General features: G+C 49.0%; 1 protein-coding gene across 2 annotated transcripts in view; it reads left to right on the top strand.

Moving 5' to 3' along the window:
* USP8 (ubiquitin specific peptidase 8) overlaps nt 1-27,726 on the top strand; it is a 1,053,131-nt gene that overhangs the window by 405,018 nt on the left and 620,387 nt on the right. For both annotated transcript variants that reach the window (XM_069624966.1, XM_069624967.1), the window contains exon 8: nt 17,510-17,672. In XM_069624966.1, the coding sequence (XP_069481067.1) occupies nt 17,510-17,672 (163 nt within the window). The remainder of the gene's footprint in view (nt 1-17,509; nt 17,673-27,726) is intronic.

Genomic DNA, 27,726 nt, shown 5'->3' with positions numbered 1-27,726 from the left:
TAGTACTGTCACCCATCCATGTGAGATGGACATCATGAAATAAAACATGCAAAATAGTCTGACAAAAACGCATGTGCCACACGCTGCAACAAAGCCAGTGTTGACTGATGCAGTGATGGCAGGCACATGGATACATCAATGGTTGGTCACTTCGACATGACAGAAGACAATTGTCATGTTCAACATTCAAACAGGGCCCCAAAATGATTGTGTGCAGGCCATATGTAGGTGCACATTACTCAATCAGCCTGATTCATCAAATCATTTCTATAATAAGGTAAGAAATGTGGGCCATTGTGGGGTGGAATCTATGACTGAAGTATGTCACATTTGGGGTAGTACAGCACAAACATGTGTGGTAAAAATGCTAATGATTCCATCAATCAGGCAGAATGAACAGGAAAACAGTATAAACAATGTTGTGGCAAGATGACAGTTGAAGGGCAAGTGCAGTAATCCGGTGCAAATTGTCAACTGCGGCCAGAAGGGATACTGTGAAACCGAAACCCAAGGCCGGAGAATGGTTTGGAGGGACCACATGGGAGACCCATAGTCATGCCTACACAGCCTCACCTGGCACTCAATCAGAACACATCGCCCAAGCAACATACACATGGATTGTACACACATGCATGGGCACTCACGGACATTGCTTCAAGATCTGGTAGGTCTCCCACACTTGGATCTGATCCTCTGTGATGAAGGCTCCAGCAATAGACTCATGTTCAGTGAGTTGTTCCTTCTCTGGTGGATACCCACCGCCAGTCACCAGAGTAGAGGCATGATTGGAAGCCAGCTTGTTCTTTGTTATGCGTTTCAGGTCATTCCACCGCTTAGAGCAATCATCAGCTGTGTGCCCCACAAATCCAAGGGAACTAATGTGGTCCGCGATGGTCTGCCAGTGGGCCCTACGTTGAGCAGTCGTAGTCTTGCACCCTGCAGTCACCACCATTTCACGGCCATGGGCCGACACGTAGCCCACAAGTGCGTCTAGTTCTGATCATTGAAACTAGGCTTCCTTGACGTTCCTGAAGTGGGTAGCCGTGTCTGGGGTCCCAGCCTGTACCGCAAGAGCACCCTTCTTCCTCTTGGAAGGTGGTGCGGACCCTGAGTGGCTTACGCCACTCTGGTTGGTAGGGGCTGAAGCGCAAGTGGACTGGGCACTGGAAGTAGCCAAAGGCACAATGACCAAAGGTCTCACTGCAGGCATTGGCTGCTGGGTGATGTTGGCAGGACCAACCTTGGTGTGATGGACTTGGACGAACACTGTCCCGGCTGGGAGACTCGGAGCTGGGGTGGATTGAGCTGCAGCTGCCACTGCAGTCTCCTCACCCTGGCTACTTGGGGCAGCAGATGACATTGCTGCCCCAGATCCACGTGGCCTGGTGACAGCAACTTTCAACGCCACACGTGGCTTTGACTTGGTGACACGGAAGTCAGCTTGGGAGTCATCTTGTGCGGGTTCGGTTGACAATATAGGCCGGGTTAACAAGGCCTGAGCTGGGATGGTGTCAACTACATCTCCCCAACCCATTGGGGGGGGGCATAGGTGTCCCTGATTGGTCCCACCCTGCACATCCTGGCCACGTCCCCTACCGCGCCCACCTCTTTGAGGTCAGCCACCTTTGCCTCCCTTACTGCTTGGTTGCCTCCCAATCATGGCACTGATGTTGTTGTGCAAATGGAAGGTGCAGTAAACAATTGTCCTGGGCAATTGGGGTGAAAGGGGTAGGGTACTAGATGGAATACATCCCCTAGTTCTCTAGCAAGGCTGTCTGTGACCCCTGGGGGAAGAATGCGGGTCACGCAACCCTCAGGCACCCCGCAAACAAAATTTAACGTGCACGCGACCCCTGGTAGACCACGTGCGTGGAATTAAGAACCCGCACTATGCTGTGGCACCCAGAAACACAAAAATAAGCGTACGCGTGGTACACGCAGGCTACAATGACCTCTAAATGGGTACGCGACACACGGCGGGGGCAACCACAGTTGAAAAATATGTGTGCGACTCACCGTCTGCCTGGGAAAAGAATGTGAAAAAGACGCTTGTGTGCGCATTGGCAACACCCCTGCCAAAAGAAGAATTGAACGCTGTCTGAGTATACAGGGAGTACGAACTGGAACCATTGTGAAGTAATCGTGTGTGAACCGACAAGAAGTACAAGAATCACCCGCTTGCTCTCCACGAAAAGCACGTACAAGAAAGGGCATCCTACGTGTACCTTTAAACCCAGCCCACAAGTGCAACGTCACTTAGGCGCGTATGCGCTAAGAGCCTTTCCTCCAATTACACGCAGTGACACCCGGACGTGCAGTTTTTGCACTTGTACAATCAACATGCACCCATGTTGAGGGAAAAGCCCTTGCGCGTCACGTCACAGATGCGCTTACGCGCTAAGGGCCTTTCCTCGAATTACACGCTGACGTGCAATTTTTTCACGTGCCTAATCACTCCATATCAAGCTGGCCACACAACAACACACGGAAGACCACGCTCCTGCCCAGAAGGCCATTTTCCTGCCTCAGGGCCCCGAGCATGCTCCCACCCGTGCCATCTGCTGCTGCCTGCCTGCTGGTTATGTGCTCTGCTGTTTGGTGCCTGCACGCAGCCATCTGCAGAGGTCCAGTTGCTGTGACCACCCCTGCTGGAACAGAAGACCTGGGGCAGTATGATGCCCTCTTTGGAAGTTTGCGCCCTGACAATGAAGGACAGAAGAGGATCTGGATGGACATTGTGGCTGCCATCAATGTGGAGGGGGTGGCAGTTTGTGACATTCAACACGTCCGGAAGCGCTGGGAGGACTTCAGGTTCAGGACCCTCTACAAGGCCCTGTGCCTCTTGAAGGCAGCGGATGCTGAAGGGTGCCAGGTCTTCCTAACCAACAACCAGATGAGAGTCCTGGAACGTATACGCCCAGCGCTCCAGCTCCAGGTCCTTGAGAGGCAGACCCGTCTGGAGTCGAGCGGTAAGTGTACATGCGTACTGATTGGACGCTGTGCATGTTGAGGTGTGCCAGGAGTGTGCAGGTTGCACATATGTCTTTGTAGGCCCATGTATGGATGTGTATGTACAGGGACATGAGCCTGCCGCATGTGAGTCCTGTCATGTGTGAGACACATCCATTGTGTATGTGTTGGAATGCATGCTGCCCGAATGCATGTATGGGTGCACACATATTTGAATTTGTGTGTATGTATTGTGACATGGTTGTGGTGTCACACATGGATGCTGGTTCCACCTGATTGTATCTGCACTATTTACATTGCATGTGTGTGTATTTGACAAGTGTGCAACTGTGATACACCATGGATGCATGTGACACTGACATGTAGGAGGCTGATTGGCAGATGTGACATGGATGGCGATGATATCACTACGACAGGTGGTGGAGATGTACAGATGCATGTATGTCTGGTGGCGTGTGTGCATGTGTTCTGCACTCCCCGTGTTGCATGTGACGTCAGGCTAACCTTGGGCTGCTCATGCTGTTTGTGTATGGATGGTGTTGCCTGGTGCAACATTCCTGTTGATTTGCTCGTGTGTGTGAGTTGAAATGGTATGTGTGTTGGGGAGTGTGATGCCATGTGTGAAGTTTGACACTGCCACTCATGTGCAACTGTCATGTGTGTATCAGACCATTGTACAGTGCCCTGATGCCTGTGTTCTGTCTCTCCCTGTCTGCAGCGTCAACTGATGAAGAGGGCGGAGACGGTGCTGTGGAGCAAAGCGGCAAGGATCGCACCGTCAGCCGGAGACGCAAGGCCCGGCTCCCCTCCCATGTTGTCATCTCGTCAGGGAGTGAGGAGTCTGGTGCCACGTCCGTGGCCGCAGCTGCCGAGGGTAGGTCCAAGAGTCGGAGGTCGGAGGTGGACTCCTCGGCAGCAGAGGGGGCAGCTGAGACCCCACAGGGTCTGATGGAGGAAGATGGCACGGAGTCATCCAGGTTGGTGGGGGGTTTGGTTGAGGAGGAGGCTGTGGAAGGGACACACACAGGGTCTGGAGGGGGTGGTGCAGTCCAGGGACAGGAGGCAGCACAGGCCGCCGCGGAGGTGCCTGTGTGTAATCATTTCCCCGATCCTGTGACTGCATCATCCCGCACCAGCAGGGAGGCCTTCGTGCAGACCCGTTTTCAGGGAGGGGATCAGCGTACAACAACTGGCCTTCCTCTCCCTGCGGACGTTGCAATCTGGGACTGTGTTGAGCCTGTCGTGGCTGGGATGGCGTTGCGTCAGCGGGGCATGCGAGATGACCTGAAGGGTTTTTGTGAAGACTCTGCACGTTATCTCGGATGCCTCTTTGACCGCGTCGACCTACTAGGACGGGTCACCAGTGCTGGATTCCTCTGTGTGCTGGACCTTGTACCGATCCCCTCCTCAACTGAACCCCATATGCGCCAGTCGTCCTCCGTACCATCCTCCGGCCCAAGTATCACCTGGGTACCATGTGGAGCTGCCTCTTACCCAGCGGCCAGGCTGGTGGAGGACACATCTCTGCCACAGTCGAGAGTCGGAGGTCCAGCAGGGGTGGGCACCCCAACAACTGGACCCCAGCAGGAGCAGGACATGCAGGCATCAAGAGGCAGGGCACAGGCACAGCAGCAGCAGGCTCAAGGTGGGAGCGATGATGGCTCGGGCCATCAACATCAGAGGGGCAGGCATCGACCGGAGGGCAGGAGGACCCTGGATTGGTAGTGTCTTCCGTGTGGCAGCGGTTGGGCCAGCAAATAGATGCGGAGCAGTGGCGAACGGAAGAGGCACGGTTCACTATGGTCAGGGCGGAGAACTCCATGGGCAGGGCGTTGAGGCGGGCTGAGTGCCTCGAGGCAATTCACAGGGAGTTGGAGGTGGACATGGCTTTATCCCTGCGAAACCTCGGGACCATGGAGCAGGCCCGCCTCCAGGACGTAGAACGGGAGTTCGATGATGCCCTGGCCCGGGAAATCAACAAGTGAGCCGTAGGACTTGCCCGCCGCCATTGTATATAGTTAATTAGTGTTAGGTTTCCTTTCTGTTTTTCTTTCATTTGGGGCGCTTGGACAATGCCCCACCTTTTTGTATATAGTTGTTCATTAGGTAGGGTTTTTTGTAGGTTTCCTTTCAATAGTTGGGCTCCTGGATCCTGGATTTGTACTTTGTATATAGGTGAACACTGGATTTCACTTCATTATTTTTTTATTTTACCATGGATCAATGGATTTGTCTTATTTTTTACCTTTGGATTTGGTTTTAGGGACGGACACTTTGGACCCATGTTCATTCGATTTCATTTAATTTAATTCCCTTGCTTTTGTGTTTAATACATTTTTATTTCATACTTCAATGTGTGTTATTCTCTCATTGGTTTCATGCATGTCACGATGTGGGTTTTCTCATTCACTTGCACCCATTGTGTGTGTGATGGACATGTATTGATGTGCATACTTGCTAGTTGGGATGTATCATGTGATGGGGATTTCAGTGTGGGGTGGATGTAATACTTGATTGTGTGTTTGGACTGGTGTGGGATTTGGGTGGCCATAAGGGCCATGATTGTGGATCGTGATGACGTGTTGGGAGGTTGGGGGGGGGGGCATGAGTCGGGGCCTGCTGGCAGGTGCCTGTCACCGCTGGGTGGGTGAGGGTGCAGGGGGACATGAGTCGGGGCCTGCTGGCAGGTGCCTGTCACCGCTGGGTGGGTGAGGGTGCAGGGGGATATGAGTCCAGGCCTGCTGGCAGGTGCCCGGCAATGGTGGGTGGGGGACATGTGTGAAGTCTCCCAGGTGCATGGTGCCATGCGGCCTGCCTGCGGGAGGACATGCCCAGGGGTGATCGGCTGGCTGCAGGTCATGGGGAGGGGGGGAGGGACCCACCAGGGAGGGACCACACTGCCAAATCGCATGTGTAACTCCCTGCGTACCCCTCGGAATACTCGTACCCCTCTTGCGCTAGCGAAAATGCATGTAAAACTTCCCGCGCACCCCCGAAATACACGTACCCCGCTCGCACAAGCCCTATCGCGTGTAATACTTCCTGCAAACCCCCGAAATACACGTACCCCGCTCGCACAAGGCCTATTGCGTGTGAAACTTCCCGCAAACCCCCCAAATACACGTACCCCGCTCGCACAAGGCCTATCACGTGTAATACTTCCCGCAAACCCCCGAAATACACGTACCCCGCTCGCACAAGGCCTATTGCATGTGAAACTTCCCGCAAACCCCCCAAATGCACGTACCCCGCTCACACAAGGCCTATCGCTTGTAATACTTCCCGCAAACCCCCAAATTACACGTACCCCGCTCGCACAAGGTCTATCTCGTTTAATACTTCCCGTGCACCCCCAAAATACACGTACCCCGCTCGCACAAGGCCTATCGCGTGTGAAACTTCCCGCAAACCCCCAAAATACACGTACCCCGCTCGCACAAGGCCTATGGCGTGTGAAACTTCCCGCGCACTCCCAAAATACACATAACCCGCTCGCACAAGGCCTATCGCGTGTAATACTTCCCGCGCTCCCCAAAATACACGTACCCCGCTCGCCCAAGGCCTATCGCGTGTGAAACTTCCCGCAAAACCCCAAAATAAACGTACCCCGCTCGCAGAAGGCCTATCACGTGTGAAACTACCCATGCACCCCCAGAATACACGTACCCCGCTCGCACAAGCCCTATCGCGCGTGAAACTTCCCGGGCACCCCCGAAATACACGTATCCCGCTCGCACAAGGCCTATAGTGTGTGATACTTCCTGCGTACCCCCAAAATACACTGTACCGGCCCTGTGCACCAGTGCAGGGTTAGCGCGGCCCCTTGTGCTGCATTGGGGATTTCGATGCCTTTTCCTTGCGCAAGGGGCGTTCTTGGGGGTGTAACTGCCGCTGCGGGATGTTCTCTGCGCCAGCGCTCAAAATGGCTTTGAGATTCCATGAATCCACGGTGCACTAGAATGCTGTATCGCGTGCGCTGCCACTGCACTGAAATCTATGAATTACCCCGTTAATATTTATGTACATGAGATTGACACGCAAATGGAGGATGCCAGGACCCGCCTAGATGGAGTCCCAGCTGAGTCCTTTATGAGGCCGAGTGTATCTGTGCCCCAGTCACCACAAGGGGTTAATTATTTTGTCTGAAGGAGAAGGCGGGGCTGCTTCTACAAGAAGCCTTTGATGAGCGGAGCGCAGCGGAGTCCCAGCTGAGTCCTTTACGAGGCCGAGTGTATCTGTGCCCCAGTCACCACAAGGGGTTAATTATTTTGTCTGAAGGAGAAGGCGGGGCTGCTTCTACAAGAAGCCTTTGATGAGCGGAGCGCAGCGGAGTCCCAGCTGAGTCCTTTACGTCAAGAGCGTCGGAGCGTAAGGGCTAACTTCCTGATCCCTGTGCCCCTGTGTGTACCTGGTTGCCGCGGGTGCTCTAAAGGGCGTGGAGCTTTGTGAAGGTCTTCCACGACGGTCCTCACCTGCTGCTGACATTTCGGGTGCAAGGTACGTCCGGCATTCGAGCGTACTTGTGGGTTCAAGCCGCCCCCTCTGTGTGCAGCTGGAGGGCGGGGGGGGGGGGAGAGACGGACTACGGCAGCTCCCTAAGCTGTCGGGCGTTCCCCCGCCCTTCTGAAACAGTAGCTTCTTAACGGCCCTGCTTCTTTTGGTTTTCAGAGGGTGGGAGCACACGCCTGGATGTGCCTTTCTCGTAGCCAATGGATCTTTTTTGGGCCCATTGATTTTTAAGACTTCAGTTATCTTATGGGTCGTATTTTTGCCTGACTATATCAGTAAAAGGCCCATGGGATAAAGATTTTTTGACATTGGACTCTGGACATCAGGTTACAAAACCTTATTTCGAACTTTTAAAGTGTTTTTATACATCAGCTTAACTGCTAATCTATATCTCGGCTACTTGTTGCCGCGGCTGTTGATGTTGCTGTTATATTAGGAGGGCTTTTTTTAACAGGTGGTTACTAATCTCTTATACACTTTTACTCACTTTTTCTCCCTACTTCCTACTCTTCGTTTCCTATCTGTATTTCATCCGTATTTTATTTCTACTTTTTCTGGTAGGAGGTTGTGCGGGGGCTGCGAGACTTTTTTTTTTTTTCTTTCTTTTTTTTCTTTTCTCTCCCCCCCTCCTCCTATACCTGCTGTCTAATCCCCTCATAGAGTTTGAGTCTGTAAGGGCGAGTGGTGGTTTCATTCACCCCCCATTCCCCAAAAGCTTGTGCGGATTTAGTGGTATTTATAACCCGCCCATATGGGGAAGCGCAAAGCTGGAGAGGGGTGGGCAACAGGAAATGGTGCAAAAAAAACCAAAAAAAATGCAGCTATAATTAAAATGAATAAACCTCCGAATTCTGTTAAACCCATAGCGAACAGAGTTGTTAACTCTTCCCAAAGATCGCTGGACTCTTATATGGATGTTATGGCCAGCAAAATTGTGAATTGCATGAATGCAGTGGAGTGTGCCCCTAGAGTGGTAAGCCCACAGCGCAATGGGAGCGGTTTTGTAGGTTTAGAGGAGATGGGAGAGGAAGATGCAGCCGCTAGTGCAAGACCCAGGCTGACTGGGGCCATAACTAAAGCGGTGGTAGATGCTGCAGGGATACCCCCACTGATGTTGCAACCCCAGTGTTTGAGGAAGGAGGCCCCCAGACACATTGGCAAAGAGCTTGAGTTTCTGGATTCTGGGTCTCTGGACAGCTCTAGAGCTAGCGAAGGAGATAAAGATTGGCTAGAGGCCCTTCTGGATGAAAAACTTAAACCATTACAATTATTATTGAACTCCTTGAAGGGACTTAAAGAGGGGGTACTAAATACCCTGGCCATAATGGATGACTCCATCAGAACAGTTTCCCTTAAGCTGGGCACCCTGGCTACTGCTGTGGAGGAGTTGAGAAAAGTGGATAGGACCTGCCAATGTACACTACTAACTCCACCATCTGATGTTATTACCTCTAATGGTGGAAGGGGTTTAGATCCACAGGGGAGGGCTTCTGACGTTATCGTTATAGGGGACGTGGAAGTAGCCACCGAGGCCAAGAGGGGGGCAAGGGAGCCTGAACTGGACAGAGCAAAGGGCAAACTTGATGATAGGCCAAAGCCACAAAGCTTGGGGTTAGGGCAGGGGAGCTCAACCATTTTAAATCTCCCCCCAGAAGCAACCCCTCTTGTGGGGATCATTACAGGACTGCCTGGGCTCCCATCCGGAAACTTTGAATCAACTTTTTCATTGATTAATAAAGCATCCCACTGGATCAACACCAATCTGATGGGGCCAAAGATAGATCCCAAACTCATTCGCATGGCCAGGCGCGTGGGTTGGGTGGGGAATAGGCCAAAGAATCTGAGCGGGGACTGTGTGGTAATTACTTTATCTGACCCCCAGATTATGGAATATCTCTTGAATACTAACCTGGCCCGAGGCCTTAAGCCCAATGGTAATCAACTGCTTAGCAAATTGCTCCCTTTGGATTATTTTTATGCATGTGAAGGGGGGCAATTGGTGCATAACCAACCCACTGGAAGTCTGAGGCGAGGCGGGTCTGTAGGGATTGATAATATCCTGGGTGGGCAGCCCCCAATTAATAATCCGGAGGGCAGCTGGAGCACTGTCCGGGCGAATAAGGGTCGGTGTATTGCCCCGGGTAGGAAAGCTCCAGCTCCCCTGCCCCAGGATAACCAATTTGAGGTCTTAACGTCCTGCGAGGATATAGACTGACAATTGGAGGATGTAGTGGGAACTGTAATGGTGCAACCCTTGTCTGTACCCCAGGAGACTTGCGTAGATGAAAGGCCACACCTCCGCATGCTGTCTTGGAATATAGCAGGCTCATTTAGTAAATTGAAGTTGGTTCCGGTGATGGAGCTTCTGCAAGCTAACTCAGTAGTCCTACTCCAGGAAACATGGGCAATAGAAACCCCGCACCTTGATGGTTTTGTCTCCTTTGATATTCCAGCTAACAAGAAACCGAGAGGAAGACAATACGGTCGTTTATGTATACTAATAAAGACTTCTCTTGAATGTAAGATTGAGCAAATACAGACAGGGCTGGATTTTCTACAGGTGATATTCCTAACTACCCGCAAGGGAGCTGTTTTATGTATTATCAACTTCTATAACAGCCCCCATATCTCTGACCTGGACAGGCTAACTAAAGTTAAAAAGTTTATGGAAGATCTACTGTCCAGGGGCGGGAATAAAAGCATTTTCTATATTTGGGGGGGTGATTTTAACATCAAAATGGGAGGGGGGATTGACTTGGATATTCTCTATCCTTTGGAGGATCAGATAGAGAATATCCCGCCCAGATGTATGCGAGATGGGAGAGTCTGCCCTAAAGGTCTACAGCTAAGTCTGTGGCTGTTGGAGTGGGGCTTTCGCATAGTGAATGGCCGATTGGCTCCAGACATACCGGGTGCAGTGACCTTTAATAGCCACCTTGGAAGTTCTACAATTGATTATTTTTGTATCTCTACAAACCTTTGGGAATCAGCTGCAAGTTTCGAAGTATTGGCTGATCCACACAGTGACCACCTACCCATCTGCCTGAAGTTGAAGGGATTGATGGGGGAGGCGGTTTCGCAGGTAATAGCCCCTATTCCTCCTATGGGCATACCCATTGGCACCAGAAGAATTAAATGGGGGAAAATTCAAAGGGGGGATCTACACTATAAAGCCATCACTGACAATGTATCCCTTGTGTTGGATATTTTGGATGATTGTTCACCCCCGGGGGTTATTGTAAAGAAATTTGTGGAATTGACGGCTGCCTTCACAAATAAATTCTCACTAACAACTAAGTCAAAGGGTAAGGAAACAAATAGAGGTTGGTTGGACGAAGCTTGCAAAGGGGCCAAAAAAACTCTGCTATTAACCCTAAAGGATCCGTCCAGCAGTAGATCTATGATTGCCCAAGTTAGGAAGATCTATAAACTAGAACTAAAGAGGAGGAAAAATGAGTTGGAAAGGGCAGCTTGGGAAGGTTTTTTGGATGTTGCTCGAAGGAGGGACCAGAAGGCCTTTTGGGCTTATGTAAAAAGTGGCCCAGAGGGATGTGGCTCAAAGGAAGGTAGTGGCACTTACGTGGAAGAAGGGGCTTGGTTATCCCATTTTGGGAATTTATTTGGGCTAGAGTGTGCACAGGATGTTTTAGACCATGCAGACGTCTGCTTGAAATTTGAGGTGGAGGAGACGATAAAGGCTATAAAGCTTCAAGCTCATAACCGAGCCCCGGGGCCAGATATGATCCCTTCGGACCTGTTTCAGGACCCTATTGCGTTGTGGGCACCGCTCTTAACAGTGGTTTTTAATGCCTGCTTAAAGTTAGGGGAGTATCCCCCGTCCTGGAAAAAGGCCATAATCTTTCCAATATTCAAAAAAGGAGACATCTCTAGTCCAAGTGCATATAGGCCTATCTCTCTGTTGGATTCTTCCTTTAAAATCTTTGGGAGAATTCTGTTAGCTCGAATTGAAAACTGGATAGGGGCACAGTCGATCCTGTCAGACATCCAATTTGGATTTCGTCCGGGTGTAGGCACCATTGAACAAAGCCTCAACCTCTATATTTTGGTGGCTAACTCGGTATTTAGTCTGGGTGAGTCAGCATATCTGGCCTTTATGGACCTAAGCACTGCCTTTGACAAAGTAGATAGAGCTAAGCTATGGGCAGTGCTTGGGTCCTTGGGCTGTCCGGGGGAGATCCTGCAGGCTCTGGTTGACCTTCACACGGATAACGAGGCCTGTGTACGTAGTGGGCCGGGTGGGCACTGCACAGCCTGTTTCCAGGTGGGATGCGGTGTAAGGCAGGGGTGTGTGCTTGCTCCCATCTGTTTTTGCCTCTATATCAATGGCCTCTCGCGGGACCTCACTGATGTAAGGGCAGACTTTTTGGTTTTGGGGGGTAGGGGCTTTCCGGTTCTGGCGTATGCGGACGATACAGTCCTAATAGCCAGAACACCAAGGGCACTATAGGTCTTGATTGACGCCTATGCAACCTTTATGAACAATTTGGGCCTAAAAATTAACACCAAAAAGTCAGCGGTTATGGCATGTGTTGGAAGGAAACGCTCAGCACCAATGAAACCCATGCTATGCGTTGGGGAAACAATCCCTAGAGTTAAGGTGTTCGACTATCTAGGGATTAGTTTCTCAGAGACCCTAAATGGAAGGGCTCATGTGGCAAAGCAATCGGCAAAGATGAGCCAACAGATAGGTGGGCTTTTTAGATTTGCGTCAAGAAGCAGAGCTCAGCCTCTTGACGTGATTCTGAAAATTTATGGTGCACAAACTTTGGCAACTACTCTGTATGGCGCAGCCATTTGGGGTTTCCAAAACGCGGCTGAAATCCAAGGCAAAGAAAATAAATTTTTTAAAAACCTGCTGGGGTTACCGACCAGCGCCCCCGGATTAGCTATTCATAGAGAATTGGGGGCAGAGTTCTGGGAGGATCAGTGGGCGATGGCACCATTACTCTTTTGGATTCGGCTGTGGGCTAACGAACACGCAACGCTGTGCCATTTTATCTTACGCACTGTGTTGGGCAGATCAGGATGGAAAAAAATCCCATGGTTAGCCTATGTTTCTGCTAAATTGGGGGAAGTTAACCTAAGTGCTCTGTTCCCGCCTGAATTTTTAATCACTAAGCCAGAGGGGGCAGCATACAAGGTTAAACTGGGAGAAATTGTAGCTATACCCAGAAATTTGACTCTTTTCACTCCAGTATTAGTAATCTCTCCGGAATCCAACCATATTTGATTAGGAGCACTTTTAAAACAGAAAGGTGGTTGATCACGAGGGCCCGCTTTGATTGCCTCCGGCTACAGGGAAATACATGCAATTGGAAAAGTTTTCCCAGTGACGCCGGCTGTCCAGTCTGTGGTCACAAGCGCGAGGACCTTTCGCACCTGTTGTTCTTTTGTCTAGGATATGCGGGTATCCGCAGAATGACCTTGGTCCCCGCTCTTAAGAAAACGGAGATTCGTGTACATAATGCTGCACTTGAGTTTCTTCTGAGTGCTGAGTCAGTTTTTACATCCTGGGCCCTGTTGACTTTTTTAAAAAGAGCGATGTATTTTAGAATGAATCTATTGAATCTGCAAGGCGGGGGCAGTTAGTGCCACTAACATTAATAATGAATTATGTTTGGGGAAAAGTGGTTGAGTCCTGTTTTATGCTTGATTATAATGTATAATTTTAAAAATATGCCCTCCTGACTGGCAAGCAAGTGCAAGTTATTTTTATCACTGTTGATTGTGTCTCGTAATTTTTGGCATCTATTTTTATCTGTCTTTTATATAATTGGCGCTTTTGTATTGTTGGAATTGTGTAATCTATATTTTTTCTTTTGTCGTTTAATGGAAATTTTTATATTTCCGAATAAACTTGCTTGATTGATTGGATTCCAACAAATATCCTGCACTTTTTCATTGCGGACGATGCTGTCTGATTGCAACCACCCCAAAGGGTTTAAAAAAGGCTCTAACTATTTCACAGGATAAATGTACATTTTTGGGGTTTAAGTCTGAGCTCCGATAAATCAAAACTCTGGTATTTAAACCCCCCTTTAGTAAACGTAAGCTGTTGTGTTTCAGTGTGTGTAACTCTGTTATTGAACAGGTACCCCACTTCGATTGGTTAGGGATATGCTTCCAGGAATCTGGAGGATGGGGAGCACAGTTGGTAAAAATCCACCATTACACTAGAGAAGTTTAGTGGCGGTATCCTGTCTTTTTTTTGTCAACACGGGAGCAGAGCTCCCGAGCCCTGGACCTATACCAAAAACAAGCTCTAGCGGCATCAATATATGGAGCTGAACTATGGCGCTGTTCAAATGTCAGTAGGATGAATATTTGCAAAAGTATCTTTTATTACCAACTAGCGCCCCTTCTTCCTTGGTGCTCTTAGAACTCAAGTGTGTTCCTGTATACCCTCCGATAATTCGAAAACCCGTTTTATACTGGCTTAGAGTATGGAACACTAAGGGTTTAAAGGACTACTGTAATGTGTTATTTCACATCATGAGCCGAAACGTAGGCAAGAGCTCAAAATGGTTCAAGCACGTGAAATCAGTCCTTATTTAGACAGGACTGATCTTTGGAATAAACTGGTGGATTTTCTGCCACAGGATATAAAGCGCTTGAAACTATATATGATCACGAGAGCCCGCGAAAAATGAATTGTTGAAGCTACTAAACTGAAAGTGGGCCACGGATATTTGGAAAACAGAATTGAGTGGGTCTTTAAATTCTACCTAGATATAATCTTCCTGTTTTTCGAGAGATCGTTATATTTGCGCTTTAGATCAGGCATATTGCCAATACCATCTTTTACTGCCCCATGGAGCAGTGGTGGAACTGCAAAATGGCTCCTATGTGGATTTTCCAAAGAAACATTGCACTGTTGTATGCTAATTTGTGGGAAAACCTCTCACCTAAGATGGTTGTATTTGAGGCCAGTTTTTAAAAACTCTGGTATCCGTAATGTAGTACCTACCCTGTTGTTTTTAAGCCTGTGCATGCTTTTAAAGGTTGTTTTTGCAACCACTCGTTATATCTGCAGGGCATGGCTCCAGAGGGATAAAGCTCTGAAACCAGTAGTTTTAAAACCTGGAACCAGTGGTTAACTGAGAGAACTAGAGATAGTATTTTGCTTGATTTGTTATTTCCTTTTTTTTCTAATCTTGATATTGAATGCTTTTATTAATTATTTTCCTATTCCCTGGTGGTAAATGTTCCTGATGAATTATTAATCTGACTTTTGTATTTGTGTTAAGCTTAAAGGTAAAATACTGAATAAAAGCCTGATGAACTAATGCTATTGGGGTATTTATTTATTTTTTAACATTTATAAGGCGCACAAAGAGGCCCTCGGGCATCGTGGCGCTGTTACAAGCAAGGCTTACTTAGTTACAGGATACAGAAAGGAATGACATCTTGACAAGACTCCTGTCTGTGGTTCGCGGTTACAGGGAACCTGATAGCAGACAGTTGGTAGTAGTTGTGACATTATTACAGTGGGAGGAGCACAACGGTTCAGTAGTTACAGGGGGAACCAGAAACAGCTGATACCTTCTAGGAACAGAAATTTGGGTGATCCTAGGGGTACCTGTACCTTCAAGAATATTTTTCATTGGCGTCATTCTTATACTTTTGTTTGTACACTGTTGCCAACATCAAGTTAAAGACATTACCTGGCACTCCTTAGTTTTGTTTGTAGTGTGAGGTTCAGGATAGAACGGTTTGGACAGACACAAGGACAGCTTTTCAGTTACTGACATCCTTAGTTTTTGGTTTCTAGGTAGGGATGTTCCGCTTTAGAATAGGGCCAGAGAGGCATTCTCCCAACCCATTTTTATTTAATGAAATGTCTCTAAACATGGCCACTGTGTGTCCGGCTTTCATTTTTGACCCCTCACAGTGTACAGTATCATCCTGCAATCGCAGAACCAGTGCCCATTTTTGTAAGAAGCTCTGGCAGTTCAACCAGAAAATAACCCCAAGGAGAAATTCTAGAAGGAAATGAGGAGGATCCACGAAACACTGCCTTCCCTCGAAACATGATTGTGTAGCTTGGGGAAGCCCACAACTCAGAGAGGGTCAAAGGATAAGATACCACCTCTCCAACTGACCCCTGGAAGGGGACAACGCCCTCCTTAAAGGGAGAAGGATGTTTGTGCACATTATTTTGGATTTTCTTTGTTGAGGTGTTGGGCAGATGTTTTGGACTCTTAGTTTTGTTTGGGATGCATGAATAACTTTATTTACCCTTGCCACCTTACTGTAGAATTTGTAGAACATTGTAAAATTGAGCCTTTGGGTGGCCAACCCTGTGTGGAGAAAGAGTCCCTGTTTGGACAGAGAGGGCAGTGTGTCACTCACGGTACATCCTTATTAAAATCGCAACAAGGGGGGCATGCACATTGCAAGTTGGCACTGTCTTTTGACTGGAAACCTCCAATGAGCCACACTTTGTAGGAGGAACTGCTGGTTAACCTGGGTATGAGCTAAGGTGTTTGAGTTTTCAGTGATGCCACCACCTGTATGTTTAAGGTCACCCCTATGCCTCCTTCCTGTGGGTCTCTAATCCACCATCTTCTCGCAGCCAACAGGTATGGTGCAGATAGAGACCCAAGAGAGACAGCCAGAGAGGCAGACAGATGGCACCTGTAGGGTTTTGCATTGTGGATCTTTGATGTTTCTGACCCAGAGATCAGCAGCGTAGGCCACGGCAGAGGCTTGGGCAGTTCAGCTCTCCTTTCCTGGGTCTCTGATCTTAATCTCAGCTCCGTTGGAGTTGGATGGAGATCAATCAATGGTGATCGGAGAAAAGCAAAGATTTGACATGCAGACTGGACCCAACTTTCTCCTTCTTGAGATCCATTGAAGGTGAATACTGAGAGGCATAGTTTTCGCTCACCTTGGAACTGCAATCTCACCAGATGATTTTTAGAATATTGCCATTTCTAAGCAGTTTGGCCCAGCTCCTGTATTGGTAGCAAGTCGATTTTTACACATTGTGCAATCAATTTTAGACACGTATCCAGTGGCATTTATGGATTTTACTGGAACTAATATATGATCATTTGAATACTTGCCTTGCAAAAATACGTACCAGATTCAGGTCCCGGGAGGATAGCTCAGCGGCAGCGTGCGCGTCTTGGAAGCAAGACGACACGAAGCAACAACAGGTTCGATCCCCGGGTCCGCGCTTAGAAACCTCTGGGTGTTTAAGCGCGTTATAAATACGTAACTAAGACACAAAAAAAAAATACGCAACTAAGAAAAACAAACAACTCCTGTGACAGCGCCTCGATGCCTGCGGGCTGTGTGAGCGCTTTATAAATGTAAAAATAAATAAATAAATTCATGATTATGAAGTGTTTCAAAAGCCATAGAATAAACAAGTTGAAACAGTCTAGAAGGGTTTAACAGAAAATGTGTTTATTGGAATTAAATCTGTATTAATTATATTATTAAGTTGTGGTCGCATATAGGAAATGGTCACCTTCTCCATGCCCACTTTGTATGATTATGCAAAATTGTTAAATTTCAAACGGATAATGCATTTTACACAAGAATCTCAATATTTACTCAGGTATATGATTTCATGGGATTATTTTTAACTTGCATATTTTTATTCTGTCTTGGTATGTAGTACTTTGTTTTAATCCTCTGACAACAAAGACAAATACTATTTTACAGAGCAGTGATCCCTTTGCTTAGGGCTGCATTACATATGTGGAAGAAACAGAAAATAGGAGGATGGTTCTGTTGGTGTGCATCAAAAATAAGATGGCAGTCATTCTCATGGATAATGATTTAGGGAATCTTGACACATACGCGTAACAGGGATACATTATATGCCCTTTAATTTATCTGCATACATGTTAGTTGAGCGACTTTTAATTTTAATACGTGATTTTCTTTTCAATCTTGCCAGACCTATTGCTTTGTCTTTAGTGAGTTGCGGTGAGTACTTTATTATTATTTTTGTAGTACCATCTACTGAAATATAATATCTTTAACTATTTTCTAGAGTCACTGCAAACTGGATTGAAGCAAAACTGCCAGAGGAATCAAAAGATGTGTGGTGTACAAGGGGGCATGTGGATTACATTATAATGTTTGACTGGTTCAGCACAATACATGATCTAAAGGTTGGAACAACCCTTCAGAGTCTAAAAGATGCTCTTTTCAAGGTTAGTAAGAGAAATATTCTTCTTAAGTATTGTGGAACCCACGCGCTCATGGATGCACATTTGATGCAATTAAGATTTACGCAATGCAATATTATTGTATTTTTAAATGGGGGAAAACATTACTACCTTAAGAATCAAGAATAGTGAGAGAAAAAAAAGATATACTTATGCTTTTCTTTTTCCAGATAACGTACTTTAAAGCAGGGGTCACTGACAACGTCAATATGTCTGCTTTTGAGTTTGATATGTTTGTAAGCTAGTGTTTCATACTATTTCTTCTACATTCTATGCTTAAAATACCGCAACAGCTAGGCTTTGATGATCTTCTTGTGGTGCCCTGGAATGCTGCTCAATTATTTCGCAGGATTCGCTCTTGCACAGCGAGTGCCAGCCAGAAGTGCTGGATATAAATGGTGCAGCTTTTGAGACTGTAACTTCCTGTTCGGAGTTGTTGGACTTCAGCAATTACTCACATTTATTTTTTTGAACCAAACAACTGCTGTTAATCACTAATTGAGCAAGAAGCCTTCAAGGCTCAAGTAGTGTGACAGTCTTTGCATATATCAAAGTTTCCCTCACATTTGCCCTCTATGAGATGTTTGGGGGTCCCATCATGATAGCAAGAACTGTGGGGCTGGTTGCAGTGTGACCCAGAACGCTTGACTTTCAATGGAGAGAAACATTTACATGGCAGACTCAAAGGGGTCTTGATTCCCCTGAGGGTGGAAGACACCCTTGTTATGTTATTTGCATTTATTACTGGGCACACCCCCACCAAACCTTTTCAGTGTAGAGGCAAATTGTGACACTGCCAGGGTGGCATCCAGACCGGGGCGTGAAAAGGAAACCAGGTCAAGGAGAAGAGGGCAAGGAAAAGAGTGGGAAAAGTCAGGGCGACACCCCTGGGGGTGATGCACCATGGGAGGTTCACACAGGGAGGGAACACATCATGGGATGACAGATGACACCCTAGGAGAGACGCGGTACAATAACACCACAATCCAAGCTCCCTCAGCCTCTTACCTTCTCCATGGTGCAAGAATCTGCAGTACTTGTATTTATGCAAACAAGGTAGAAGTTTGTCCTCCTTTCAATTCTATTGAGATGAAGAAGAGCAATCGTGACATCCTGAAAAATAGTTCTGCAGCGAAGATGACGTATGGAGTGCAGAAGAGGAACCGCAGTGAACAGACTAGCCTATTCAATTTGGTCGAACGCGACGAACAAATAAAAAGCAAGGAAGGACCCCAAACGAGGACCAGTCCTCCCTGGAGGAGCCACGAGAAAGAGGTCTGTGTTTGCTGCACCTGGGAAGGAAGCCGGGATGCCCAGGGTGAGGATGAGAGCTCCGTAGCCGGTACTGAGATACTGGATGGGACGGCAGGCTGGCGACGAAGATGGCAGGAGATCCTGAGGTGTCGGAAGTGAGACGACTTCCTGAAGGAAGGCCGGTGCTGTGGAGCAGCCACAAATCCTTTGCAAGCAGCATAACACCTGTAGCTGATGGATGAAGCTGGGAGAAAGCGAAGCCCTCGCAAACCAAACCCACAGGTACGCGAAGTGGCAGGGAGCCGCTAGGAAGCAGAAGTAGTTGTGGCAAGAGATAAGGGGGGAAGAATACCTCAAACCCAGGTTCAGGGACTGTGAAGAAAAGTGGTGGCAAGTGAGGAAGGGGGAGGAATACCCCAAAACAAGGGCCTGGGAACCCAAAAATGATAGCAAAGACGCGGTTGCATCTTTGGTCGTATATGGTAGTGCTTGGCAGGAGAGTAAACCAAGCCTACCCAGAAAGAGGAATGCAAAAGGGAATACAACAGTTGCTCATCTTCTTAGTAACAGTACCTGGAGAAAGGTGAACCAGGTTGGCTGTGCCATAGGTAGTACTTTTCAGGAGAGTACACCAAGTCTACCTGTGAGGAGTTTGTCAATAACTAAGCGTGTAACACTAAAGAAGCCTTCTAGGGCCAACCACCCCATATATTATTCTTTAGTCTCTGCCCAACCTCTTGTGCCACCCACCTTGCTTGCAGCTCATCAAACACTCCATTCCTCACCACGGCAATGGAGCCTCAAGGAGGTTTATCATTGCATCTGGGTATTCCATACTGCCACATTCTCTGAGCTTTCTCTCAATCCTGCCTGCATAGCGCTGTACCAGTCTGTGACCTCAGCCATGGACCAGCGTCTAAAATCTTCCCACCAGCATTCTATGCAAGGGCCCTACCTAGATTTCCAAGCCATAGCTATCCTCCTTTTGTGGAACACCCAGACTATATCCACCATTCTGTTTGCAGGTTTCGCATTTGGTTGGCAAATAATGTTTAAAGAAAAAGAACCACTACCTACCACTGTAACGGAGTAGATTCAAAACGTACGGCACTGTTGAATCGCAAGTATCTATTGCCTGAGTGGAGGCCTTAATACAGAGCTTAGAAAGACAAGCGAATTGATGGGTGTCTATGGCACAGAGAGTATCGAGCTATGAGGAATAAGAGGTTATACCGCATCAGAGATTTTACACTGACAAAAGGAACTACCGGCATCCAGTGCAGTGCTTTGTGAAAGGCTCCAGTGATGTGTAAAAAATTAAAGTTAGGGTACATGAAAATGAAATCCTGTTTAGTAAGGACCCCACTGGCATAATATTCGTTCAAAATTGGTTGGCTTAATTTTCTAAAAAGGACCATGTGCTTTTTGGGTCTGGCTTCATTTTGCAAACCCAGAAGGTATTTCCAACCTGTCAACCCAGCTGCTCCCAGCCACATTTTGAAAGTTCTGAAATCACATAAGGGAAGTTACGTACTCTAGGAAACCCTCTGTTAGGCTGTGCCTCCCATTGTGTCCTGCTAGGGGTCGTCGCTGGATCCTTCACCATGGTTTTGGATTGTTACCATCAGACCCTCCAGGCCAGTGCCCGCCTAAGTGACTTTCTTTTAAAGAGCACAATGTGTAAATGTTGAGAGCAAACATTTTGGATTTGGGATTTGCCTGTGCGGCAAGGAGGAAACACCGCTTGTCCTTGGGGCTATTGGTTTCTGTTTCTGGAGAACAGCTTTTTTGTGTTTGCTTCCTCTCTCCGACCTGGGGGTTGCCTTTGCATATTTTCTAAAGGGGGCTTGGAAGCAGAGAATTAAACATTTTGCTGAGATGGCTGTTTTATAAACAGAGGTTCATGTATAAATCAGATGCCACACTATTGTAAATCTCCTTTCCATTTTTACCTATTTTATTCAAATGAGATCCGACTGTGATTTTATCCTTTTTCCCTTTTTGTATTTTTCAGTTTACTCTGTTTTTATTGTTAATGTGTACTGATGGATCTCTCATCTGAATAAACGGACTTCACCTGACCTTAGCTATAAATATCAGATGAATATGCTAAAAATGTCATTGAACGTCTGGGGCAAATCCTGACTTCTGCAACCAAGCAAATCTGTGGATTACCGTACTATCCACTTTGGCTTTGCTGATCTGTCAACAGAGTCGAGGCTGGAGGGATTCCCATAGCGCCTTTCCCATCCTTTACAATGTTTAAGAAACAGTCTTGTTCCTCCCCTTTGGGGATGTGGTCAGCCGCCATTGAAATACAGTCCCAAAGGGTGTGGCTAAATCTCTCCAGGGTGTACGTGGCATTAGCAGATTTTAACGCCATACTACCGGGCGAGAAAACCTTCTTGGGCCATGGCATCGTATTTTTTGTCATCCCTATATTGTGCAATTTTGGGATAGGCATTTTGTTTGCCTGAAGAGGTTGCTGCCTGTACTACCAGGCTTTCTGGTGTTGGATGTTTCTAAAGGTATAGAGGGTCAGAAGTTGAAGCTCTGTATTTGGCTGTTAGCCTCCTTATTCACTGCAGGGACAACCTCAAGTGTTTCCCAGTTGGAAGTTACCCTCCTCTGCAGATCCTTATAAAATGGGACAATAGGGTCTTCCTGTGGTCCTTTATCCAGTATATCTGTCAAATCGTCCTGTTCGAAAAACAGGTGCGAGCCTGGACCATCCCATGTATTCCATTACTCTAGTCATGAGTTGTCTATAGTTGCTCTCGGCATGATCTCCTGGATCTGCCTTACCAAATTTGATTTCAGGGGAAGTGTCAATACCACTTGCTTCATGCAGAGAGTCCTGCAGGTCCGCAGGGGGCCCTGGTGGCATCTGGGCCGGAAGACGGCATGGAGGACGACTGGCGCAAAGTGTGTGAAGAGGAGGAGGGGTCTCAAGAGCGGCCATCATATGGAGGAAACCCCCGACAAGCCATTTCAGGATGGCACACACCGGTTTGTGATGACATGCGTGGTCCTGCCTGGAATCACGCATGTCATCACAAGTGACACGTGTCACGGATTGCCTGGTCCGCAGGTAGAGGAACGTCAGTTGACGTGGACTCAGCCTCTACCCGCGGAACGGCCTGGACTGGGGCATGCGTGCCAGTGCATAGTGATGCAGTCTGTTTCAGGGACAGGATTAGGCACAGGCCCCTCCGGCGACCTGCGCTGCCTCCTGCCCCTGGATTGCACCAGTGGCATCACCCCCTCCAGGCCCCATGTTCGGGCCTCATGCGGCCTCCTCAACCACCACCAACCTGGATGCATCTGCACTGTCTTCCGCACTGTCCTGCCCCTGTGGGGGCTCGCCTGCCCCTTCCGCTGCCGAGGAGCGCGCTTCCAACCTCGCCTTCTTGGGCATCCCCTCAACAGCTGCGGACGTAGTGGTTGATGCGGCACCAGTCACTCGCTCCGAGAAGATGACCTGTCCTGGGAGGGTGACTGGGCCTTGCGTCTCCGGCTGGTGGAGGCATCCCTGCAGCTCTGCTCCACAGTGCCGTCTCCGCCCTCTTCCTCAGTCGCCGCTGTAGATATGGAGACATTGAACACAAGCATCAGGGTACTGTGCAATGGTCTGCTAGACACAAAGCAAATGCACATGAGTGGCAGTGTCAAACGTCATAACCAACATCACCGTACACAACACATAGGTCAGTGCAAGCAACACACATGCACAAACAATCATGGCACATGCAACAGACATTTGCATCCATGTCCAAGGCACTGTTAGAACATCATAAGGGGCGGGGGCTGAACGTCACATGCATCATGGGACATGCCGATCACATGCACACACCACAGGACAGTCCTGCATCTGGCCATGTCTACCATCTGTTACAGAGCACACATTGGTAACTGTGCCACACAAGTCAAGCAGGCACCGAGATGGCCATGTGTCATGCACCCACAGCGTTTCCCAGTCACTGACTCACCACTCAGACACTCGCACATGTACACCGTGCACGTCCATGAAGGTGACACAAGCATCCATGTCTCACACCCCATACATGGCCCAGGACAGACAGGGGCATGCAAACATGTCTGCGTCGTCACATGCTGGTGCACATCATGCATTGCAACACAGACACCATTGATGTGGAACACGCTTGACTGGACTCACATGCAGCACCATCATGTCCCTGCACAAAGACATCCATACATGGGGTATGCTAGTCATACGGCTGAGGTGCCCACTCCTGCCACACCTCAACATGCACTACGCTGGATATGAACACATGGACACTTACCACTCCACTCCGGATGGGTCTACAACTCGAGGACCTGGTGGTGAAGCGCTGGGCATGTGCGCTCCAGGTCCCTCATCTGTATGTTGCTCAACTGGCCCCAGCGCCCCACTCCATCCTCCTCTTCGATGAGGTGCCGGGCCTTGTAGAGGGTCCTGGACCTAAAGTCCTCCCAGCGCTTCACGACATGCTTGTAGTCACAAGGTGCCACCCCCTCCTCGTTGATGGGACCCACAATGTCCTCCCAGATCCTCCTCAGTCCTTCCTTGTCGAGGCGCGATGACGAGAAGAGGGCATCATAATGCCCCAGGACTTGCTCCACCAGGATGCCAATGTCTTTGGCAGTGAAGCTGGCAGCCCTCTGCCTCTCTGACTGGGGTTGCCACTAGCCCCAGATGTTGCTTGGTCTGACATGGCAACCCCCGAGGTGGTCGCACCAACAGGACCTCTGGCTAGGTCTTCTGTGCAGGCACCTAATTGCAGGGCACGTTGGCAGCAGGCTGGCTGGCAGCAGCAGATGGCTCGTAAGAGGGTGCTTGGGGCTTTGGGGGGCAGGTAAATGGCCTTCTGGGCAGAAGCATGGTCTTCCGTAGGAGTCGTGTGGCCAGCTTGATGCAGAGTGACTCTGCATGTTAAAAACAGCACGCTAGCGTGAAATTCGAAGAAAGGCCCTTAGCGCGTAAGTGATGTGACACGCAGGCGTTGCCTTCAGCGCGGGTTAAAGGTCCCCGCGGAACAGCAGTTCGCTGTACGTGCTTTTTGTGGAGACTGATGTGTGTGTTTCTACTACTTGTGGGTTCACACACGACATCTTCACGTCGCTTAAAGTTCGTACTTCTTGTTTTGGCGGGGGAGTTGCCTATGCGCAAACACACGTGTTTTTTTTCTTTTCCACGCATGGCAGATGGTGAGTCGCGCATGCTTATTTTTCCCCACTGTGGTTCGCCCAGTGTGTTGCGTATCCCGTTTTCGAGGTCAGAGTAGCCTGCGTGTTCCACGCGTATGCTTTTTTTGTGTCCCTAGGTGCCACGGCGTACTGTGGGAGGTTTATTCCACGCACGTGGTCTACCGGGGGTTGCATGCACGTTTATTAACATTTTTTGGGGTGCCTGAGGGTTGCGTGACCCATCTTTATTCACCCGGAGTCACATACAGCTCTGCAGGAGCACAGGGATGCGTCTAACATCACATACCCTGCCCCCTTAACCCTAATTGCCCAGGACAATTGGTGTGTGCACCTCCCATTGGCAAAAGTCCATCTGTGCCATGGTTAGGAGGCCACCAAAAGGGAAGGGCGGCAAAGCTGGGCGACCTCCCAGGGCTGGGCGTGGTGGGGCACATCTCCAGGGAGTCAAGGGAGGCCAAGGGGGACGCGGAGGGGGAGGTTGCCAGGCTATTCCGCAGGGGCAGGATGTCCAGCCACATGCTGGGACAGCCATGCCACCCCCCCAGTGGCTCAGGGAGGAGATGCTGCTGCTGCTGTCATCCCCGGGGCGCACATCTGACCCCGCAGCCAGTGTCATCTGCTGGCACGGGCCACCAGGTATTGGAAGCTGCAGGTGCAGCTGTGGCAACCACCACCCATGCTCGTGGTCAGCCAGCGCAGGCTGCCTTGGCACAGGGGGACTCCCAGGCAGATTTTCAGGTGAGGAAGGCCAAGCCACGTGTGCCTAAGGTAGCTGAGAACAAGGCACATGTATCTGGGGCAGTGGTAACATCTGCTGCCCCGAGTAGGCAGGCGCTGGTAGCTGCAGGGGCAGATGCAGCCAACACCACCCCGGCAGTGAGTCTGCCAGCCAGGACTGTTGGTCACAGCCCTTGGCACTGAGGCGGTTGTGCCACTGGGTCCTGGCACCAGCACTCAGCAGCCAGTTACACAATCCAGACCTTCAGACCTCATGCCTATTACTACTCCCATTGGCCAGTCCGCCATCGCTACTGCCCCTACTAACCAGAGGGGCATTAGCCACTCGGGGTCCACACAACCGGCCAAGAGGAGGAAGTGTGCTTCTGCGCAAGAGGCTGGGACCCCAGACAAGGGTCCGGCCTCCGGCACGGCAAGGAAGTAGCCTTTCAATAAACAGGAACTGGACTCCTTGTGGACTTCGTGTCGGCACACGACCGTGATATGCTGGTGGGCTCAGGTTGCCATACTACGCCTGCCCAGCGTCCGGTCCACTGGCAGTTCATTGCGGATAGTGTCAGTGCCAAAGGATATGAGAGGCGCACAGCTCAGGATAGCTACAAGCGTTGGACTGACCTCTGATGCAGTGCAAAACAAAAGCGGGCATCTGATTACTCCCTGACTCGGGTGACTGGCAGTGGGCCACCACCAGAGGAGGATGAACTCACTCTGCATGAGGAAATCGCTGCGGAGTTCAACAATCAGGGATTTATCCAGGGAGTGGGAGAGATGCCGGGTTATGATGCAACGTCCGGTGAGCGTTGATGCTTGTATGTCTAGCCCATGTGTGCGTTGCTTGTGTGATGTGTTGTGAAGGACTGTCAGATCAGGCTATGTATTGCTGAGTGCCATGTGTGACACATGCAATGCTTGACTGATGCGTGCTTGTAGTGATGCAGTCTGCATGCAGGCCATGTGCTGCACATGGGGCCAGTCCTCATCAGCACACATGCACCCTACTTACATGCAAGTCACTCGGCGGACTCTCCTGTCCATGTTCAAGCTCACTGACATGTTAGCATATTGCCTGTGGTGTAGTTCCATTCAACACTCGGCCTATGTTGTCACATGACTGACGGTTATGTGAGGTCACCCTGCAAGCCGCTCCTCCTCACGGCCATGCTTCCTTGCCTCTCCACCACTCTGCAGCTCACTGTCTCCATGTTACTGGAGATTTCCGTGTTGGACTACTACAATGGCCTGTTCCCCACTCCTGTGTACATGCACACTTCCCTCTTCAACCCTGCCAAACCTGTACAGTGGGGTACTTTCTTTGTCCTTGATGCAGGGTTTCTCATTTGGACCATGCAGATGGCAAATGCTCAGAGTGGACATGAGTGTTCATTCATGGACCATGCGCATTTCCTGCAAGCCCCTATGGGTCCGTGGCAGGCTACTCATTGTACTAAATCTCCGGTATTTTATCCGTCTCGTTGGTAATCTATATCATGCTCCCTCAGGGTCACCTCCTCATCACGCACATGTTTAGGGTGTCCTTGACTGTGTCGAGCACAGGCCTCCCTCTGTTACAGCCACCCTGCCTCTAGGCTACTTGTGTTGTGGCTTCTGCATGTATAGATGTACTTGTGATGGTTCCTCATGTGTCCTGCTTACTGTCGACCTCTCATCTGCTGTAGTCTAAGTTGACTGAGATGATGCAATTGACACCTGCCAACACTGTCTGCAACTTCACAATACTCTGGTCAGCCATTCAGATCCATGCACTCCCTTCCTGCCATTCCCCGGTGGGCAGATGGGGGAGTTGGGGGGGGGGGGGGGTTCACTGCATCCCTACAACCCAGTGCAAACACTTTGCACATGATGAGTGCACTTGCCCTTACAGTGCCGTCATGTCGCGAGATTGACATCACTACGTTTTTGCTTCTGTTGATAGTTGAGGATGTACACATGTGCTGCACTGCACCCACTCACTTCTGAGCCATGTTTCACCCTTCAACATGCCTATTCACTTGTGTGATGTCAAAGTGATCTGGCATGTATGTATCCCTGTGACTCCCTTCACTGTATTTCAATGCACTTGCGTTGTTAGTGCATGTTGACATGCATTTTACGTGTGTCATAGACAGTTCTATTTGACTTACTGCTTTGGCTATTTGGGAATTGTGCCATGGCTATGCTACATGCCATCTTTGTTGACATCTGTCATTTTCTGCTAAGATCAATGCCTGCCTGTTAGGGAGAATTATCATTTATGGCTAATTTTCTCTCACCTAGTGAGTTCCCCAGCAGCTTTGCTGGACTTCTGGAGTTTATTTTTTTCCACTTGGTAAGAGTGCAAGCTTTTCCCCCCACTCTTACCTATGTTTTGATATGTGTATTTTTCTGTTTTTGTGATTGTGGACTCTGAAGTACACCACTTCAGTAGCCCCCTTCTTTAGTGTGTCACCCAGGACCTTCAGTGCCGTGGCACAGGGTTGTCTTCGAGACTTCCCCCCGACTCCATTTCTGAGGCTGACTACAGTCCCCCAGAAAAGGGTAAAGTTGCCATTAACTTTACTTAGTCCATCTACCACAGATCCAGTACACTCCATCTCCCATGGAGTACCGGAAAGGGTTAATTCGTATCCCTTTTTATCTGTACCTCCTAGAGCATTGTTTCGCTCTTTTAACATTTAGACTTGGCTGGTGGCACTGGTATCTACCCTAACATTTCTACCGTGATTATCTTCGATAAACGTGGTATTATTCTTGGCTATTATATTAGCCTCGAACATAAACCAGCTTGACCAAATTGTCTTTCTTTTGGCTCCGGTTGGGTTTATTCGCCATTTCTTTTTGT

This window comes from Ambystoma mexicanum, chromosome 11 (assembly GCF_040938575.1).
Source record: "Ambystoma mexicanum isolate Mex_15411 chromosome 11, UKY_AmexF1_1, whole genome shotgun sequence".
NCBI classification, from domain to species: domain Eukaryota; kingdom Metazoa; phylum Chordata; class Amphibia; order Caudata; family Ambystomatidae; genus Ambystoma; species Ambystoma mexicanum.
This window is presented reverse-complemented; position numbering and strand designations above follow the sequence as displayed.